We start from the raw sequence: 20654 nt of genomic DNA, 5'->3' as shown, positions 1-20654 counted from the left end.
AAGGCCTAGTTACTGAAAGATCTTTAGGCACCTCATTGCAGTGCGAGTTAGGCAGCTGAATCCCTTTGAGGTTTAGGTCTCGGCAGGGGAACTAACGGACTTCCCAGGCCGCTGGCCAATGGGGGAGGGCGGTTGGCTGTGTGTTCCTGGTAGGGGTGGGGCTTCAGGTGAAAGGGGCGGGGCACAGCAGCTGGTCCTCAGTGCTGCCTGGACTGCGACTCAGCTCAGCACCATGTGGCTCATGCCACCTGGGGCTCTGCAGGGCACCACACAGGGCTCTGGCAGTGATTTACAGGGCCTGGGGCTCCAGGCACCACTGACACAGGAGCAGCAGCCAGGAGCCCAAGCCTCTTTGAATCACCAGGCCTCGAGGCAGTTACCTCCGTCACCCCTCCCTGCAGCAGTGGGCCTGGGTCTCGGTTCCTAAAACCACTTTGGAGAATGTGGCTTGAGCTTCAGAATCAGTCAGATCAGGGTTTGCACGGGGCACGAGAACAAGCCGATGTGCCGTCCAAACTACACGCCCAAGCAGCTCCAGCAAGCAGACTCGAGACGGTGCTGATAATAAATTCATCCCAGACATAAGGCTGCATGGCTGCATCCATGTGTATGAGAGGATAATAATTCCTTATGTAATCCCACAAATTATTCATGTTTTGATTCCCTTCATTTGTTGTGTAATAGGCTAATTCACGGATGTGTTTGTTACAGAGGCACATTCACTGGCGAATTATGTGATCTAATTATTTTACTACAGAATAAATGAAAGGAGATGGAACCTAAATTAACTGTGAGGTTTGGCATGATATTAAGATCCCTTTATTGCACGTTTCAATAGCAACAATAACAGTTGTAATTATGGGTATTGTACTACAAATGATGAATTACCCACCTAACCAAAGTCTAATGTAATCGGAATTATGGATCCTGTTTTGCAGGACGTCGAAACGCTGCCACGATCTACACCAGAAATTACAGTACTGTAGGGCCTAAGCTAAATAAAACCCCGCTGAGTCTGGGGAGCTAGTGTGTTACTATGAGGCACTGTGCAGGGAGAAGAAAGGTGATTTCAGCTGCTTGGTTCAGCAGTTGTTTGCATGGGAAGAACCCACAATGTAAACTTCTGACAGAAGATCTACTCCAGGTACTATGGTGTAGGCAGCTGTTGGAGTGATGGTGAAGTCAGTTCTAAGTAGGAAGTGATGCAGGAACATAACGGACAACCTGTTTCAAGATGTCCTTGCCTTTCTGATGAAGCTTGTGTGGTACCCAGAGGCACTGAGACCTTATCTGGGGGGAGTGAAGTATTTACTCTACAGCCTCAGCTGAGGGCCAGCTGGCCTTTAGCTCATGTGGTAGAGTGCAGGGCTTTAGACCCTATGCTCACGGGTTCTGTCCCTGGGGCCAGCAACACAGGTCTGTCAGTGTTACACTTGAAAGGTGAAGCTGTTTGCAAGAGGCTGGAAATAGGTGACAGGGAACTGATCACTTGTTGATTATCTGATCTGTTCATTCCTTTTGGGGCACCTGGCATTGGCCACAGTCAGAAGACAGGGTATTGGGCTTGATGGACCTATGGTGTGACCCAGTGTGACTGTTCTTAAATTTTCCAAACGTCATTGTAGTGATTTTAGTTAAGCGTAAGAGCAGCCAGACTGGCTCAGATTGTCCAGTAGCCTGTCTGCTAACAGTGGCCAATGCCAGATGCCCCAGAGGGAGGGAACAGAACACATAATGATTGAGTGATCTCTCCCCTGTGACCCATTTCCAGCCTCTAACAAACAGAGGCTAGGGACACCATTCCTGCCTATTCTGGCTAAGTAAAGGAATTTTGCGTCTAAGCAGATAAAGAAGGGCACTGGGAGGTCACTGACTGGCTGTTGTTTGTAACTTTTCTGTGCCCTCTACATGATACCTGCCACCCCAGAGGTGGCTGCATTTCAGTCCTGGGAGAAGTCAACATACTGTCTGTGGATTTTTCTGGCTGGAAGGCCCTGAGGAAATTCGGTTGAGTGATTGGGGTGTAGACCTTAACCTGCAGGACCCTTTTGGATTCAGGCCCATCTCAAGTGCATTTCACATGTTATGCACCATTTCTCCAAGGGGAAGAGTTGAGCAAATCAGATGAGCAGCACATCCCTTGTCCTTTGTCAGAAGGCTCCAGGGAGGGAATTCTCTGTGGAGGCAGCTATTTGCACTGCTACTGTCACTGGAACCCACACCCCACCCCTCAATAGTGTGTGAAAGAGTCTTGGCAAGCAAGCAGTATGACAAAAATGCCAGCCATATGTTACAACGAGAACATCGCACCTTTAAAATCAGCTCATCCGTAAACTGCCCAAGACCCACAGGATCCAGAAGTCCTCTCTCCCAACCTCCAGCTTCAAATCCTAAGGCAACGTTCCGTGGGTCCATTGTGTTCCTGTGTCAGGAGCTCCTTTCTGTTAGTGCACCCTACTAAATCCCTGTCAGAATGGAGGGGAGTTAAGTGCAGAGATTGAACAAGCTCATTTACACTGCCCTGTCCTGTTTCACTTGAAGTGAATGGGAGTTTTGGCACAGAGTGGAGTCAACGTAGCATCAGACCTAGGTAGTGGGAAGCATTTGCTTCTCTTTAGCTGGAGGATGAGGATCCATACCTCTGTTGTTCAGCTGCTGGTGCTTCCCCTCCATTTCTCACTGAGCAATTAGCCATTTCAGGCACAGTCCCAGGATGCTGGCGCAGGGCCCAGGCAAGTGTGACAGCAAAAGACAGCCAAAGCTTCTACTGAGAGCCAGAAAGTTGTGTGTGCCATTCCACCTCTTGAAACTCCCTCACTGTTTTCAAGTGGAGAAGTGATCTGTGTCCGCTAGTTTGTCTGGAGAGCAGCTGGGAGATTCTGTGAGCTACTGAAATTTTAGGAATTCGTCATTCTTTACCTTACTTCCTATACATTCTGATGAGGAGCCCCAGAGAGACAGCTCAGTTTGGGGATGCCAATATCTCTGGATCTGACTGGATTTGGACCCATGGTTTTAAATGGGACAACCAAGAACAGTCCGAGTCAGATCTGGGTTCCAGATCCCAAAACGAGGAGCAGGAGGGTTCACTTGCTTCATCATTGTGAAAGCTTTTGTGCAGTGAACACCTTTGCAAGTAATGTTTTCAGTCGGTTGGTGACACTGAAAAGTCAAAATTCAATTGTTAGGTCAGAACAAAATCAAAACGTTTTCCAGAAAGTCCAAAAAGTTGGGGGGAGGGATCAAATCCTGCTGGGGTTTTACACGTTAACTTAAAAAGTTCCTTGAGAAACTTTTCCCTTGCTTGGAGATCCTTCCAGCTCTGCTGGAGTGGACACAACATAGGCTTATGCAAGTAGAAGTCTGCAAAAGACGTCAAGAAGTCATTTCATCCATCCCCCTCCATGTAGAGGGCGGATTAAGTGTACCTAGGCTATCCCTGACAGATGTTTATCTAACTTTTTAAAAATTTCCCAACATCCTCCTCTCCTGTTCAAACCAAAAGTTGTAGCAGCTCCAATGTGATGCTTCTAGAGCCATTTGCAGCCACATCCAAAGATGACTCATGCAGGTCTGTGTTCAGGGCTGGATTTCCAGTTAGGCACAGGAGGAACGTGTCTATGGGCACTGGTATTTTAGGGGTGCCTTACCTCTCTCTAAAACAGTGTACACCATGAAGGTCAGTGGTAGGCAGGTTGGAGGCTGCAGATGCATTGCCTGGGACACACAAACCCTCAGTCCAGTCCTGACCACGTTAATGATTTTCACCCAAGATGAGCTCCATTTAAGTAAGTGGATTGCAGACTTTGACCTCTGCCTCCTTGGAAGTAATAAAAGCTGCCCTAAAATCTCCCAGTTATACAAGACTGGTAGGGTAATTTTGCAGGCATCCCACTTGCGATGCTTTGGAGGAGAGGAGCTAATTCAGATTTGGGGGCAGTGTTACCTGTAAACTGAGTGCTTGGACAGCTCCCCAGGAGACATTCAGATGCCGCCCATCTGATTAGCAGAGCGCCTGTAGCCAGCAGGATGTGTTTCTATTGATGGTGCACATCCGCACATGCCTGGGTGCACAGAACCAAATTTATTCCTTTCATGGGTGGACAAAGTTAGAGGAAACACTGGTTGAGGAGTATAGAAGCCCGTGTTGCCGTTTTTACCCTGCAGATATAGTCAAAGTGAGGTTCATATGGGGGTTGCATATTGGCTTGGATTCCTGTGCTCTTGGTAAGGGGGTTGCTTTGCCTTCAGCTTTGATAACTTTTCAGGCAGGTCTGTCGTTCTCAGTTAAATGCATTCCTTGTGCATAGGGTTCTTTCCTCAAACAATGCATACCAAGCTTAATTACCATGGTAAATCAAACCCCATGAATATGTACTGAGATATGATTTGGTGTTAGAGCCAGCATTCATCTAAAATTGGGGATGCTTGTGTTGGGAGATCAGGACTTTGCATTATTTAGTGCAGAGTGAATAGGCAGCCCCAACAGCATCCTGATCGTCGCAGAAGCTGTTGTTGCTGCCCTCATAGTGGGCTCTTTGCCACCAAAGTTGGAAGATCCTCAGACTCTCAGATCAGGACTGCTAACAGGTTCAGCAGCAAAGGGAGAGTAAGGAGCTTTAGTTTTAAGAGAGGGAAGGAATAGTTCTCTGACTAGAGCACCGATCTTGTAAACCCAGCATTGTGTCCTTGAGGGGCCTTTCAAGGATCTAGGGGAGGTTAGAAATAAAAAAAAATCCGTCAGGGGTGGTGGTAGGTCTTGAGGACAGGGGACTGGACTTGATGACCTCTTGAGTCCTTCCAGCTCTATGAGATAGAGAGAGAGAGAGAGAGAGAGAGACCCAAATCTGGTCAACAAGTCTGAGCAATCAAAATGTACAACAGGCTGAAATCCAGCCCTTAGTGATAGAAACCACGTGAAATGGAGCGAGTGCTTCCAGCTGTGTGTTCACCAGAAAAAAATGAGGGGTGGTCTTTTACTTACATATCCCTGAATTGGTTTAAGGATTAACTTGGTTAAGAACCAATGTTTTAACTAACTCAACATGAGGCAAAGACCTTCCCCTGCGTCTTAGCGCTCAACTCTCCCTTCCTATCTCTGTTCTCACAGTTTCTGAAGGCTCCTTCAACAGGCTGTTGCAGCCTGCAGACAGATGACTCTTCCCCCAAACTATATCTGTTAACTTAAAAGTGAAAAGCCTTCCAGCTTGCCACTCCTATTAGCATAACATGTGAACCTGTGAAAGAGCCACAAAATAGTAATTAAAACCATTTAAGAGCCATGTGCCAACCCTGAGTTTACTGAAAAAAACAGTTGTTACATTACTGTATCTACAGGACCATTGCTTAAAATTTGCTTTAAGTATTTCTTTAGTTTGTGATTGAATCTTATAAAAATCACATCTCTGAAAAATCCTTGCATAGCTGTTCAGATGCACATTATGAGTATTCAGCTTTAGCTTTAAATGCTTGGACCGTCAAACATGGTTTCTTAAATAAATTCTTCAAAAGACCACCCTTCTCTAAAATACACATTTTAATTTTAATTGTTATAGTGCAAAAATCTGCTTCCAAAGCCTTCCTGTCCTTTCTTTCTAGCCCTTCTCTCATTTTTCCCACTGTTCAAGAGAGACCTTTAACAGACAACATTCCTTTTCTTCCAGGCAGCTGGAAAAATGAGCTTCCCTTTTACTTCTAACTATATGGTGAATTTGTTTTAAGAGAACCCACCACCAAAATCAGTACCTTGCTAAGGTATAAAAATCTTTGAAAACATATTTTTATTATACGCCTATAGTGAGATTTCATAAACATGTCTTATGAAAATCACACAAAATAACTTAGTGTTCCCTTTTTCTAAAAACAATGAACATTGTTATGAGCACATTAAACATTTCTGAATGATTAATTTAAAATAGTCTCTTTGTTTCAGTGAGTTTAAATATGTAGCAATCTGGAATGATTACTTTAGGAAGGCTTAAGAGTATATTTAACATCTAAAATCAGGTTAGAAATTCCGGTGAAGAAAATGTAAAACCGAAAAGGCCTGCACCATGTATTCCATTATATTTAATGTTATATTCAGCAGGACAACTGACTTTCCTTACTACAAAGGTTTTTTTGCAAATAACTTTCTCACAAACTTCAGGGTATATCAAAAAACATGTGACTGTTGTTTTTATTTCCAAATTACTGACTTTCCATACTATAAAGGTTTTTTTGCAAATAACTTTCTCACAAACTTCAGGGTATATCAAAAAACTTGTGACTTTTTTTTTTTATTTCCAAATTTAGTTTTTCCTTTCTTTTCTTTCATCTAGTGGTTTCCCATTTTTTCTTTTAAAGTGATAGTGAGCCTCACACTGGAGTAAAATCCAGACCAAAAAGATAGCTTATAAACTTTCAGGAATTTTGGAGTATTTCGGTCCCAATTCAGTCCTCTGGTATATGCTGGCTTTCTCAGTGAACTCACTAGGGTTGCGTGGTACTGGGCATGGAATTAGGTTGGTGATCAGGACAACAGCTGCACAAATAAGTGATTTTTGGTTAAATGGTCCTTCTGAAAATTGAGAGGGAAAAGTTGTTTTAGGTCAAAGTCAAAAATGAATATTTTTACAAAGTCTGTGTTAAAAATGTTTGAAGTAGGATGAAGTGTTTTGTTTCAATTTTGACTCCCTGAAGGAAATGATGGGCAGGATCTTCTGAGAGGCTAATATGAGGGGAAGAAGATGTCCAGAAGAGCTGGCTGTGCTGAGGGCACAGGAGCAAACCACTGCAGTGTTCAGGGGTGTTGGAACAATTTTTATACTCAGGGTGCTGACAACTGTTGACCCAAACTGGAAATCCTGTATATAATGGAAATCACTTCCAGCCGAGGGGCGGGGAATGGAGTGCTAAGGAAATCTTCAGCACAAAAACGAAGCTGATAAGAAGTGGAAACTTGAACACATGACGAGGGAGGAATATAAAAATATGGCTGAAGCATGCGGGGGTACAATCAGGAAGGCCAAAGCACAACTGGAGCTGCAGCTAGCATGGGGTATAGAAGGATCGTAAAAAGGGTTTCTGCAAGGAGGTTAGCAACATGAAGTAGGTCAGGGAAAGTGTGGGATCCTTACTGAGAAGGAAAACCAGTGACAGATGATGTGGAAGTAGCTGAAGTACTCAATGCTTTTTTTTTTGCCTTGGCCCTCACAGACAAGGTCAGCTCCCAGTCTGCTGCACTGAGCAGCACACTCGGGGGGCAATGTGACAGATCAGGTTAAGGACCGTTCAGAAAAGCTGGACATGCGCAAGTCCATGGGGCTGAATCTAGCACACTGAGTTGGCTGATGTGATTGCAGAGCCAGTGGTCGTTATCTGTGAAAACTCATGGTGGCTGGGAGAGATCCTGCAGGATTGGAAGTAATCAGATACAGGGCCTATCTTTAAACAAGCAAAATCAGTTATGGGGAACTACAGGTCAGTCAGGCTCAACAATGTCCCGGGACCAGTCATGGAGCAGATCCTCAAGGAATCCATTTTGAAACACGTGGAGGAGGAAGGTGATCAGATACAGTCATTATGGATCTGCCCAGGGCAAGTCATGCCTGACCAACCTGATTGCTTTCTATGACGAGGCAACTGGCTCTGTGGAAAGCAGGGGGTGTGATATAGCTTGACTTTCGCAAAGTTTTTAAACAGTCTCCCATAGTATTCTTGCCAGCAAATTCAAGTAGTATGGATTGGATGAATGGACTATAAGGTGGACAGAAGACTGTCAGGATCATCTGGCTCAAAGGGTGGTGATCAACAGCTTGATGCCTAGTAGGCAGCCAGTATCATGTGGAGTGCTGCATGGGTCAGGATGATGGAATGGATTACACCTTCTGCAAGTTTGCAGATGCAGTAAGCTAGGGGAAGAGGCAGGATAGGGTCAAGAGTCATCTAGACAAATTGGAGGATTGGGTCAAAAGAAATCTGATGGGATTCAACAGGGACAAGTGCAGAGTCCTGCACTTAGGAAAGAAGAAACCCAGGCACTGCTACAGGCTGGCACTGACTGGCTAAGCAGTATGTCTGGAGAAAAGTACCTGGGGATTACAGCGGATGAGAAGCTGGAGATGAATCAATAGCTTGCACTTGTTGCCAGGAAGGCTAACAGCATATTGAGCTGCATTAGTAGCAGCATTGCCAGCAAATTGAGTGAGCTATTATTCTTTTATTCACTCTACTTGGCACTGGTGATGCCACATCTGGAGCAGTGCGTCCAGGTTGGGCCCCCTCTCCCTCACCTGCATGCAATAAAGGATGTGGAAAAATTGGAGAGTAAAGCAGAGACCAACCGCAACAATTAGGGGTCTGAAGCACATGACTTGTGAGACAAGGCTGAGGGAACTGGTCTTCGTCTACAGATGAGAAGAGTGAGGGGGATGTGTTAGGTGCCTTCAACTACCTGATGGGGGCTCCAGAGAAGATGGAGAGAGGCTGTTCTTACTGGTGCCAGGTGACAGAACACAGAGCAATGGTCTCAAATTGCAGTGGGGGAAGTCTAGGCTGGATATTAGGAAAATCGCACTAGAATCTCCATCTCTAGGTGGTTTTAAGGTCAAGCTTGACAAAGCTCTAGCTGTGACGATTTAGTTGGGGTTGCTCCTGTGCTGAGCAGGGGGATGAACTAGGTGACCTCCTGAGGACTCTTCCAATCTTAATCTTCTATACTTCTGTGACAATTTTATTTTGGACAAAGTCTATATGAAACGCTTCATTTTTTCCTAAACTTTGGGGGGAGGGGAGTTCCCCTCCACATTAATGTAATTGCTGAATATTTTTGGTGTCACCAAATTTTCATTTTTCACCAGAAAAAAGAAAGTGTTGGTTGAAAAATGCAACCCACCTCTAATAGGGAGCCTTTCTTTGCATAGAACTATGAAGACAAATGGCTGATGTCTGAGACTTGGTATAGAAACTGTCTATGTTTAAGCCTTGGGAGGGAAAACGTTACAGATGTCCCAACTAATTACCTCTGAGAAGCTCTAGCTATCTAATAAGATTTTTTTAAAATATTCGCTTTGTGACAACATTGTTCCACTTTACTGTCCGTCCTGACAGCCTCAGTGATAAAAACATCTGGGCCCCTGTGCTATGGTAAATGCTGCTAAACAGGCCATTCTTGGGACAATTGGGCTTTTTGATGTTTGTTTTGCTTGTTTGAAAACTCAGAATCAGATCTGAGAGGCAAACTGGTTCTTTGTCTTTTGTGCATTGTTCTCTATGATCACCAGTCCTAGACACTACTAAATCTGTCGGAGCTTTTGTAAGGGTCTGAGCTGTCCAACTCTATAATGCATACAGGTTTGAGTGACAGAGTGAGAAAAAGAGAAGCCAGGTCAACTATCAGATCCATGTATGACGTTGCAAAGCCAGACATTAGCAGGGAAGGAATGACGGCGTGCTTTTATCTGTAAATGGAATGGACCGAATTTGGTCCGGTGTCACTACAAGAGAGTGAATATGTGGCTGTACAGTGCTCATTTTTTGCAATCACTTTTCAGAGCAAATGGAAGCTTTGCAAGACTCCCGAGTTCTAATGAGAAGGTTAAATGTGCTTTGCAAAGGAAGATGAGCCGCAGAGTGCAGGAAGAAATATCTATGCAAAGGATATTACTCAGAAAGTAATAAAACCTACTTTTCTGCCCATAGAGATTACTTAACAGCGTGTGTCATGAAGAAATAATTAAAATTATGAAATGGACTTGAAACATATAGTTAGTGATTTGAGTAGCTGCCAAGCACTCCGCCTAGGAAAAGTAATACACCATTATTCACTGGACAGAGCTTGTTAGCCAAATCGATATGCCCATGAAAGGGCAAAATACATAGAAAAAGGACTGTCAAACATGCATGTTAAAGGCCTTGTAAATTTACTGAGAGCATCGTGGTAATTAATTAGCTCCCACACTTTATGATATCATCGGAACTTGTCTTGACATGGTTCATAAAATCCTCCTAGCGGAGCCAGTGAAATTGAGAGATAAGCGATGAAAAACAGAGCAGATCACAGAGTCTCCATCCAATTCAATTTAATGGATTTTGATCCAGATGCTCTTCATCTTGCACAAAAAGAACCCAGCTTGGGCAGATACACAGGCTTAGTGGAAATATATCTTTTAGAATACAGGTTGCATCTCTCTCGTCCATCACGCTCTCGTTCAGCAGCATCCGTTGCCCAGCATGATTTTAGTTGGTTGGATGTCCACTTGTCATGCCTGTGGCCAAGCTTCTTGCAATCCCTTAAAATTTATTTACAGCCACCAGTCCTGGCTCGCAGTGCTCTGTGCTGCTATTTAGCTCTAATTTACCCCCAGATGTCTTCTAAGAGCCCAGTAAGCCTTGGAGGTGTTGGTAGTGCTACTAGACCACATTGAATTTGGCAAATTCTCTCATTCAGCGCCAGTCAGGTCTCAAGGGCACCAGACTGGAGAGGTTCAACCCATATATATGTAAATGTTAAGTGATATATCTGTTAAGATGATCCTGGCATGCGAGGATCTCAAAACACTGTGCAAATATTTAGAATTCAGTTCCATTTTAGACACTGATTCCTCCAGACAAGGATATGTTTAACTGCTTTGCTGACTCAGGTCCGAAACATCTGAAATGCACAAAGAAGGGACTTGACTTGACCAACATGTCAGAGCTCGGAATAGAACCCAGGCCTGCAAGCTTCTAGTTGCTTTAGCAGCTGATTAGGCAACATTCCCTACCCCAGCCCAGTAATAGCTGCCCTACAAATAAAGCTAGTTTAAGTAATTACAAAAGCAGAATTCAAGGTGTAGTGTCAGTGATGAAACTAGAATTTAGTGTGCTGTGCACTTGGTACTTAGCTTGTAGGTTTCCCTCACAAGGTAATTTTTACAAACTTCTCCATCGATTAGCAAGACTTGAAGATTCATTTCTCACCACAACCATCCATCTGGCACTCACCATTAGTGCTTTCTAATATACAGAGAGGAATTAAGTGTTTCAAAGCTGACATTGATTTTCCTAATTAGGAATTTGTGGAGGATGATTTTTTTTTCCCCGTCTTAAAAAGTGACACTAAAGAGAAGAAAAACATGACCTCTGGCTGGACCAAGGCCAAATCACTCCATACACATTGGCAGAGCTCAGAGACAGTGATTTTATGGTAAAAACTTGTAGATGCACCATAAGAAACAATTCTGGAGAGTTAAAATGATCTAGGAACCAACAGGGAAAAAATTAATGTAAACCAGCTCCCATTGAACAGTGAGGACGCCTGAGCTGATAGCTCCTGGCTTTAAACGCCACCTTCCCTTATGACTTTAGGTGTAAAATCATAGGCTGATTCTGACTGATGTGAACAGAAGGCCCGATTCTACTGCCACTTAGGCTCCTATAAATCAAGGGAATTAGTACAGTTTAAGCATAACAGGAAAACTGAAGCTTTGTCTTCACTATAAGGGTTTGCCGGCTGACCTGTTTTGGCTGAGGCTGTGAAAAACTCATAGCCCTAGCCAATGTAGCTATACAGCAAAATCTTATTATTGACACAAAGAGTCCTTTTGCCCATGTATCTCATGTTGTACAAGGAGGTGTTTTAACAGCACCAACAACTCCTCCTTTTGTTTGTATAACTGGCATCTCCACTAGAGGTTTTGCCAGTGTAACTTATACCAATATGGCTGTGCCAGGAGAGTTTTGTAGTGTAGAAGTACCAGAAGCAAACCCCAATGCCATTTGGAAATGCCACAGCAATGCTGCTCCAGCTGTGTGCAGCTGTGAGGGAGTGGGCAGGGCCCCAGCATGGTGGTCCAGGCAGTGCTGAGAGTTAACTGCCCTGGGCCCCGCCCCTTTCAGGCACAGAGTCTGGGCCAGCATAACGTGTGTTAAGCGGCCCAGATGGAACTTGGTGGCACCCTGAAAAGTTTCCCTACCACATGCTGACATAAGGTTATTGGAAACTGTACTACTCTAGTGCACTCTAGTGAGCTTTTTGTGCACACCAGCAGGATCCACATGAGCCAGTGGTTGTGTGACATGCTAGTGTGGACTAAAAACATACCCCCCTAGTACGGAGTAAAACACCGGGAAGTCAAACCCAGACAGAACTTTCTTGTGCCAATTCTACACTCTCGCCCATTGAGCACCTGTATAATGCCATTGCATTAACTTCTGATGCAACACTAAATGAACCCCAAATGTCTCTTTCCATTATCTCCAGTGGAGTGTTCCCTGTAAGCTGAGCACTTGGGCAGCCGTCCAGGAGAGATTCAGGTGCCGCTCAGCTGATTAGCAGAGCGTCCACAACCACTCTCAGTGGGCAGCATGTGATGGTGCACATGCCTTGGTGCACATCACAAAATTTACTCTGCCCATGGCTGGAGACAATTAGAGGGAGCCCTGCTCGAGTGAGCTTCAAGTCAAGCCCTGGCACTGATGTGAGCTGAGAATCAGGCACTAGCAAAGAAGATGGGAGAAGATGCAGGGCTTTAGTACCCACTCCTGTATGAGAGTGAAGGGAGTGGTACAAGCAGGCAAGGAGGTTGAATGGATAATCCAAATGTGATGGGTCAGGAGTCCCTTGGGGTTGTTATCTGATGTGCTGAGACCCCACCTGCGGTACCCTCTCTTGTTGCGTGAGACAGGCTAGCCTGCTGCAACACAGACACAGGGTGCCGTCCGTGCCCCCAGAACTGCACAACTTAGCTGAAGACAGCACAGCGAGACACCTGTCTCCAGCCCTCAGGTCCCAGCACCGCTGGGAGCTGAACCCTAGATAAATCCATCTGATGCTGTGTAGAGCTCTGGTTACAGAGAGTTAGCTGTGTTAGTCTGTATCTTCACCAAACAAACCAGCAGTCAAGTAGCGCTTTAAAAACTAACAAACTAATTTATTAGGTGCTAAGCTTTCATGGGGCAGACCCACAAAATCTCATCACCTGATAAATTATTTTGTTAGTCTTAAACGTGCAACAGCGTGACTGCTTTTTTGTTTTGTATAGAGACCTGTACAGTATAAGCTGGTGAAATTCTCAATGCAAAGAGAGAGGCACAGACTCCTGTTCTTCTGCCCCCCACCCTCCCACCCACTGCAGGTAGCAGTTATTTACACTGGATTCATTACTAAACAAAAGTGACTTTATTAAGTAAAAATGTGGGATTTAAGTGGTCATAAGAGGCAGAACACACAACTATGGAGATTTCCAAACACAATAAAGCAGAACACACAAGCGAAGCTTAATACCCTAAAGAAGCTGGTTCTATGTAATATCTCCCCCTCAAAATTGTTCTAATAAGCTTCTTTCACAGACTGGAAATCCCCCATCTGGGCCCAGGCCTTCCCCAGTTCAGTTCCAGATTGTTTCCAACAGTCATCCTGCATGGGGTACCCAGGGAAAATGGACAACCTAGATTACCTCACTCCACAGTCTTAAATAGGTTTCGTGTAAGGCAGGAATCCTTTGTGTTCAGTCTTAACTGTCCCTAAAAATACAACCTCCAAGATGGTTCCCAGCATCAGTTGACATGGTCACATGTCTTGGTAGGATCCACCGTCGCTCCTCCTCCCAGGCTTACAGGAAAAACAGATTTGTTCACAGATTGTTGTCCTGAGTATTGGGCTGTTAAGTTCCTTGACTATTATTAAAGGCCCTCACTTAACATGATTACATTAGTAACACAGGTTTATACTTCATATTTCTAACTTCAGCTGCAGGAATGACACCTGCGTAAAAATGGGTTAATCATATTCAGTGGATTGCAACCCATCCAATGACACCTCACATGAAGGATCTCACATAGCCCAGTTATGTCATATTTCTATTCACAGGCATATTCCCATAAAGAACAGCGAATGCCCCACCGCCCCCGTGTCTGTCCAATGGGACCTTCAGCTGCCTAGCACGACAGCCCCATTTTTCTGCCCAAGAAGATCAGCTTTCATAAGCCACGTCCCTTTTGATGCGGAGGGGGCAGCTTTTCTTTCCCTCTTCCGCCCCAACACACTGCAATTGGCAGTGCCCTGCAAGAACAGCTTGCCAATCATCTTAATTGAATCTTTCAGCTCTTTCCCTCCAGCCACCGTTTTTGGTTTGCCATGTATCTCGCATGCAATCTTTTTCATCGGAGCAGAATTAGGAAGCGTGGTTCTTGCTGCCTTATCCCTGTTGATAAATAACTGCTTGTTGCATTAATGGGAGCCTTTGAAACGGTACGCTTCAGCAGGGCTGGTTAAGACGTCTGTTTTTGAACGATTCTGACTTAGGCAGAATTTAATTATTGAACACAGATTGAGACAATTGCAGAACACCGGGAAAGGTGGTGCAGGTCCTGGGGAGATATTTAAAGGGGACTGAAGGAAGAAATGGGGCTGGTGGATCAATCAAATTGGAGAATGGACGTGGGAGAGAAGTAATTTCCATTTAATAGAGTAGGTGATGTTACATTCATGGTGCCTGAAGGGAGAGTATAAAGTATTACAGTGCTGGAAAAGATACTAGGCTTGTATAGGCAATGTAGAATATTCTTGACCTAATCTCTAATTGATTTTGGGTCTGAGGCAGTGTTTCCTCTGATTTTCCCATCTGTAGGTAGAATAAATTTTGTTGCATGCACCAAGGCGTGTACGGATGTGCAGCACCACAAGAGAGATGTGCTGCCAGCTGTGGGCACTCTGCTAATCACCTGAGCGGCACCTGACTCTCTCCTGGGCAGATATCCAAGCGCTCAGCTTCCAGGGCACACTAATCTGGGGGCATAAATAAGGGATCAGATTCTGTTCTCCAATGGGCACAGTCAGTCCCATGAAAGTTAAGAGTTACTTTGGATTTACACGAGGGTACACTGGATTTTCACTGTGGATAGCCCCGTTTGTACCAAAGAATCAACCTGTTTAATTCTCTTTATCTAAACCAGTGATGGACAAACAGCCAGGGGCCAAATTCTTCCTATAAATGTATATTAAAACAGGTGAAAATTCTCAGCCTTCACAAAGCCAATGCCACCTAAAGGGGCCTTAGAGTAAATGAGAGAATCTAAAAGCATAGAGACTTCTTTCAGATCAAGCATCCAAGTGGCAGACTTTGCTGTACCTGTCTGGTTAAAGGAGCTGGACCGCTTGTGAGACATTTCCAGTGATTCTTGAGTCTGGGCAGCTCAGAAATCCCTGAGGAATGCCTGTTCCAAGGGTATCTCTTCACCTGATGGTGATCTGTGCAGGGTAAGAATAAATCCACGAGGAGCGTTCTGGGGGAGTGTTTTCAGCCCTCTGGTGTGTCAGTTGGCAGCCATTGAAAATGATGCAGGGTGCACGAGGGAGAAACCCTTCAATTTGTGTTAAGGTCCAATTCTCCGCCTCCACTCACACTCCCAAGCTCCTGAAACTGCTTCCCAGGCAGCGTTCTTCATAGTGCCTGGAGAACTCGGCCACGCAGCCATCCTTGTGGAGATGCCTCTACCCTTTAATCATGTTCCTGCATTCGATTTGAGGTTCACCAGCCCATCTCGAGTTCAGGGAAGAGGTATATCCAATATGTTGGTGGTCCCTGGGCTCATTTTTCACAGCCAAGCGTAAACGGATAGCACACCTGTTACCACAGCTGTTCAGCGCAGCTCCAGAAAACTCATCGAAAGAAATCAGAGAAAGTATAAAATAAACCCCTGAGTGCTACAGTGATCCCCTCCTTCTTGAGTAACAGGCAGCAGTGTGATAGACTACCCTGCCACCTGCCAACTTGATCTGCTTGGATTCCCTGTGAAACAACACTAGCAATTAGTGCTGGAGACAACCCGCTGCCTGGCATGGCACGTGTCTGCCAGGAACACAGATGAACGGAGGTTTGTTCTGCAAAAATGTTTCTGTCACATTCACCGTCAGGCAGCAAACAGCAGATTCAGCGCTTGAACCTGCAGTCATGTCAGTTTTATGCCACTGAATGGGAGAGAAGTAGCAGAGAGGGAGCCGTGTTAGTCTGTATCTTCGAGAACAAGAAGTCCTGTGGCACCTTGTAGACTAACAGATATTTTGGAGCATAAGCTTTCGTGGGCAAAGACCTGCTTCAGCAGATGCATCTGACAATGCGGGTCTTTGCCCACAAAAGCTTAGGCTCCAAAATATCTGTTAGTTTATAAGGTGCCACAGGACTTCTTGTTGCTCTGAATGGCAGAGAGTTACTGGTGACTTCCCTGGACTGACTTAAGAGGAGAGTCAGGTGTGGGTAGTTTTCTGTCTCTTCAAACTCTCTCCTTCAGCGCACATGTAAACCCAGGGAGAGTGTATGATAAGGCAAGAATCTGGAAGATTTCTATTCCCCCTGGCTTTGGGTCACCATCAGCACCAGTGTTGTGAGAACACCAACAGTTACGTGGTTGTGTATAAAAATCAAATAACCAAGACCCATGTTTATTTGATCTCCATTAGGAAAACAAAGGAGGAAGGGACCTACATATCAATGGGTATGTCTACACTGCAGTGTAAGCTTAGGGTGAGTGGAACTCAAGTCACTTGACCCTGAGTGAGAGAACCCAGAGCCTGAGCAGCTACAGATTGTCAAACCTTGGTTAAGAATTTTCTAACGTGGACTGGAACTAGGAGCTCCATCATTCACACTGCACTATACAGAGCTGAATCCAACCAAAGATATCCCTGATTTCCTTTCACCCTCCCAAAATGTGACCTCTCTGACCCATGGTTCATACCCAGAACACTAGAACTGGAAGGAACTTAAAAAGGTCATCAAATCCAGTCCCCGCCCTCGTGACTGGACCAAGCATCAACTATCCATGACAGATACCTGTCTAACCTTCCCTTAAACATCTCCAGTGATGGAGATTCCACAACCTCCCTAGGCAGTTTGTTCCAGTGCTTAATCACCTTGCCAGGTAGGAGGTTTTTCTTAACGTTCAAACTAAACTTCCCTTGCTTCAATTGAAGCCCATGGCTTCTTGTCCTATCCTCAGAAATCAGAGGAAACTATCTTTTTCCCTCCTCCTTCTAACAACCTTTTAGGTACTTGAACGCTACCACCATATCCCCACTCTGTCTTCTCCTTTTCCAGGCAGCTTGGAAAAATTTGTCTTTCCAGAGGACAAAGAAAGTTGGCCTGTAGAATTATTGTCCAAAACGCAAGTCCAGTAGGGCTGCATGGACGCTGTAAAGCAATATGCCTTGAACCCAGAGTCCTGGCTCAGACCCTCTTCTCCTGTGTGGGCCAGAGACCCTGGGCTCAAGCCCTAGATTAAAGCAATTTGTGTGCGGAGAGAAGAAAAGTTAGGCTTGATCCTGAATTTGAATGCTGGTATTACATTGCAGTATAGACACGCTGTTTTCCTTGCCTGTGCATTTCTCCCACTGCTGTTTATGCAGTACTAACTAATGTGGAAGAAGTTGGATGGACTCACTTAATGGATGTAGCCAGCACTCTGCAGATCCTGCAAATTAGGCCTGACTCCGATCTCATTCACACCAATGTCAATCGAGGGTGGCTCTGCGATCATCAAGGATCTCAATCACCCCATTGCAGATAGAGTGTAATGTCATCAAAGTCAGTGCCCCTGCACCAGAAATATGAGCTGCTGTGTAAGGAAGGACAGCATTTAGCCCTATGCCTCATTTGCTGCCCATAAATTCAGTATCAGGTGTACTCATTGTATTGGTTGTGTCAAAAATCAGGACAGGACCCAGCACAGGGAGTGAAATCTTGCAATGAATGTGAGGCTGCCTTTTAACTAAGTAAGAAGCTTGCCTGATGCAGCAGCGGTTACTTTGCTCTGAACACAAGCTGTTTGGTGTTAATTAAATCCTCACCTCCCTTTCTAGGAAATAGGAGATTGAAAACATAAGTGTGTAATTGATTCACAATTTAATTTGAGTAACTTTCTTTCCTTCAGTTTGCCACACCAGCAACAATAATGCCATTTTAATATTAAACTTTGGAATAGGTGCAACAAAGAACTGAGTTAATAAAATAGAACCTCCTTAAGAACAGAAGGTGATAGAACCAACAGACCAAGGCAGATTTCAAGCCCCTGTCCATAGTTTTGCTGTGGCTTCTTCTGGAAGTGCAGCTTTGCACTGGCTCAAACCAGTGCTTCAGCTGTTCCATTGTGTTGTTTTATCAGTTTAAATGTGCTGGATTCATTTGAAATTGTAGGCCAGTCTCTTGGCCTCATGTGTATCTTTTGTTAGTGTGATGCTAAACCAGTGCACGGAATGGTACTGGGAAAATGGTGACAGATTTTTGGAAGCGATAGGTTTGATGTTAAATTTGATCCTGGTTGTAACCCTTGTTCTTTTTCCTTTCCTTTTCTTTCTCTCCCCATAGGTTATAACTCTGGAAGGATGGGTTGACATCATGTACTATGTTATGGATGCACATTCTTTTTACAATTTTATATATTTTATATTGCTTATAATAGTAAGTATGAGTCACTGGATACATGCATGCTCTCACCCCTCCTTGTTAAAGTTGCGTAAGGGCCATTTCCCAGAGACGAGCCAAATGCTATGATTATGTTCATCTCCATGTGTCCTTCAGGCCAGGAGAATGTCCTACAAACCCTGGGTGTCATCATAAATGTGGTTGTTACTGCAGTAGGGTGGAAGATTATGCCACAACGAACATCGTCCTTCTTAGCACCCTATAGGATGCATTGCTGCAGTTTGTCCAACCTTATGGGATGCCCCTCCTGCTTTCTTGCTCTCCAAGGCTACATCTATAGTACATCGATCTGTCAATAGAATGTACTGTTGGAAGATATCTTTCAACAAATCTTCTGTCGACAGGGTGTGGCCACAGAGGAAAGCAGATCGCTCTGTCGACAGAGAGTAGCCAGACTACCTGGCCGCTCTCTTGACAGAACTGCCAGTCAGAAGCACAGTGTCCGTCCCGGAAGCAGCAGAAGCACAGCGGTGTCCCAGAAGTAGCATCCACACACGCTTTCTGCCAACAAATTCTGTCGAGAAAGGCGTTTTGCCTCCTGGGGAAATGGCAGAATACTAGTGGCAGAAGCATCTCATTCAGTCAGTTTAGTGTCAACAGAATATATTTGTAATGTGTCCACTCTGCAAGTTTTGCTGGCAAAACACCAGTTTTATCAACAAAACTCTCTAGTGTAGACATAGCCCAACTCTACACAGCAGCCTTATTTTGTGATAAACTATTCTGGAATAGCTGGTCCGAAATAGGTATTTTGAAATAGGACTGCCACACACACAAATGTTTTCAAAATAGCCCGTAGCTATTCTGAATTACATAGTCTGCACACATAGCGCTTATTTCGAAATAGCACCTAACTATTTTGAAATAGGTGCTGGTAAGACTAGGAATAGCTATTCTGAAATAAGCGTTTTCCACATCTTAACAGCACTTATTTCCAAGTCGTTATTTCAACATAGGCACTGTGCCTCCTACAGCGAAATTTACCGATTTCGAAATAATGCCCACGCTATTTTGCATTGATTTCAAAATAGCGTATGTGCAGCGTAGAGGACAGCAAAGTTATTTTGAAGCAACAGGTTGAGATTGATCTTCTGCAACACTGCAAACGGGGAAATGAGAGAGAGAGGGGCAGGGACAGAAGGGGCAAAGCCAGAATGATGCTTTTCCTGTAGCACTTCCCACCAGCATAGCTTTCAACAGGACAAAGACTGAGGCATAGTTGCATCCTGTCCTACTGGAGAAACTCACAATTCCTTAGGCACTCCACTACTCTTGGCTAGCCCTGACTGCTTCACCCTCCTTTGATGGTCTCTGTTGCCTTCAAGCAGTGTGACCTGAGTAGAAAGCAGCTAGTGCTTCATTCCTCCCCAGCAAGAAAGAGAAGTCCAGTCTTGACCGAGCTGGCGAAGGGTCTGAGCCTGCATCCCAGCTCCTGTCCTAACTCATACAGTAAGATGCTTTGAACACGTTTATGGAAAGGTCAGACATCAAGTGATGCATTTGTGCTGATTTCATCATGATTAATGCCTCGATTTCAACACACTCATCACAATGTTTATGAGCTATTGTGAAAACCACGACCATCGTAGATATAGGGCCCTGAGTGAGGATCCCATATGTGTGGACTTGCTGGTTGGAGAAGGGTCAATAAATTTTCTAACTCAAAAGGGCACATTACATCCCTCTCCTCAGAGCTTGCCTGGAGCTTTGGAGCTTTTCTCCAAAACAAACCTCCAAACCAGATTTCATCAACTCAGACTCCTGGAAAATGACCACACCAGGGCTTTCCAGCATCACCCAGCAGGGAAGAGAGTGGAGAGCAGTGGGCGGTGTCTACACTCTCACTGCAGGTGTAATTCCCAGCAAGTGTAATGTAAGCACTCCAGCTTTCAAAGGGCCGATATACGAAAGCCAATATACTAAAAATAGCCGTGTAGCCACTCTGACACAAGCAGCAGAAGGTGCTAGACACCTGAGCACATACCAAGGGTCTTGGATGGGGTTGTACAGGAGCTGCCTTGCCTGCAGCCCGCACCACCACAGCTACAATATATTCTTAGCAGTCTGCCTCCGTCAGGGCTAGTGCAGGTATGTCTAACCATGCAGGAAGTGTAGACATATCCTTTGTCTCCTGGGCACCAGCTTCCCCTTTCCTTTTACAACCCTGCCTAGGTCAGCTGATCTTCAGGCATTCATTAACTGCTGCTGTGCTGG

At 44.8% G+C, this 20654-nt stretch overlaps 1 protein-coding gene across 1 annotated transcript in view; it reads left to right on the top strand.

Annotated features, from left to right (window-relative positions):
- Positions 1-20654, top strand: part of CACNA1H (calcium voltage-gated channel subunit alpha1 H) — a 493948-nt gene that overhangs the window by 332510 nt on the left and 140784 nt on the right. Inside the window, exon 8 of the mRNA XM_075010231.1 lies at positions 18324-18416. Within this exon, the coding sequence (XP_074866332.1) occupies positions 18324-18416 (93 nt within the window). The remainder of the gene's footprint in view (positions 1-18323; positions 18417-20654) is intronic.

The sequence above is a fragment of the Carettochelys insculpta genome, chromosome 16 (assembly GCF_033958435.1).
Source record: "Carettochelys insculpta isolate YL-2023 chromosome 16, ASM3395843v1, whole genome shotgun sequence".
Classification (NCBI taxonomy): domain Eukaryota; kingdom Metazoa; phylum Chordata; order Testudines; family Carettochelyidae; genus Carettochelys; species Carettochelys insculpta.
The sequence above is the reverse complement of the archived record's forward strand: the minus strand, read 5'-3'. Positions and strand labels throughout refer to the sequence as shown.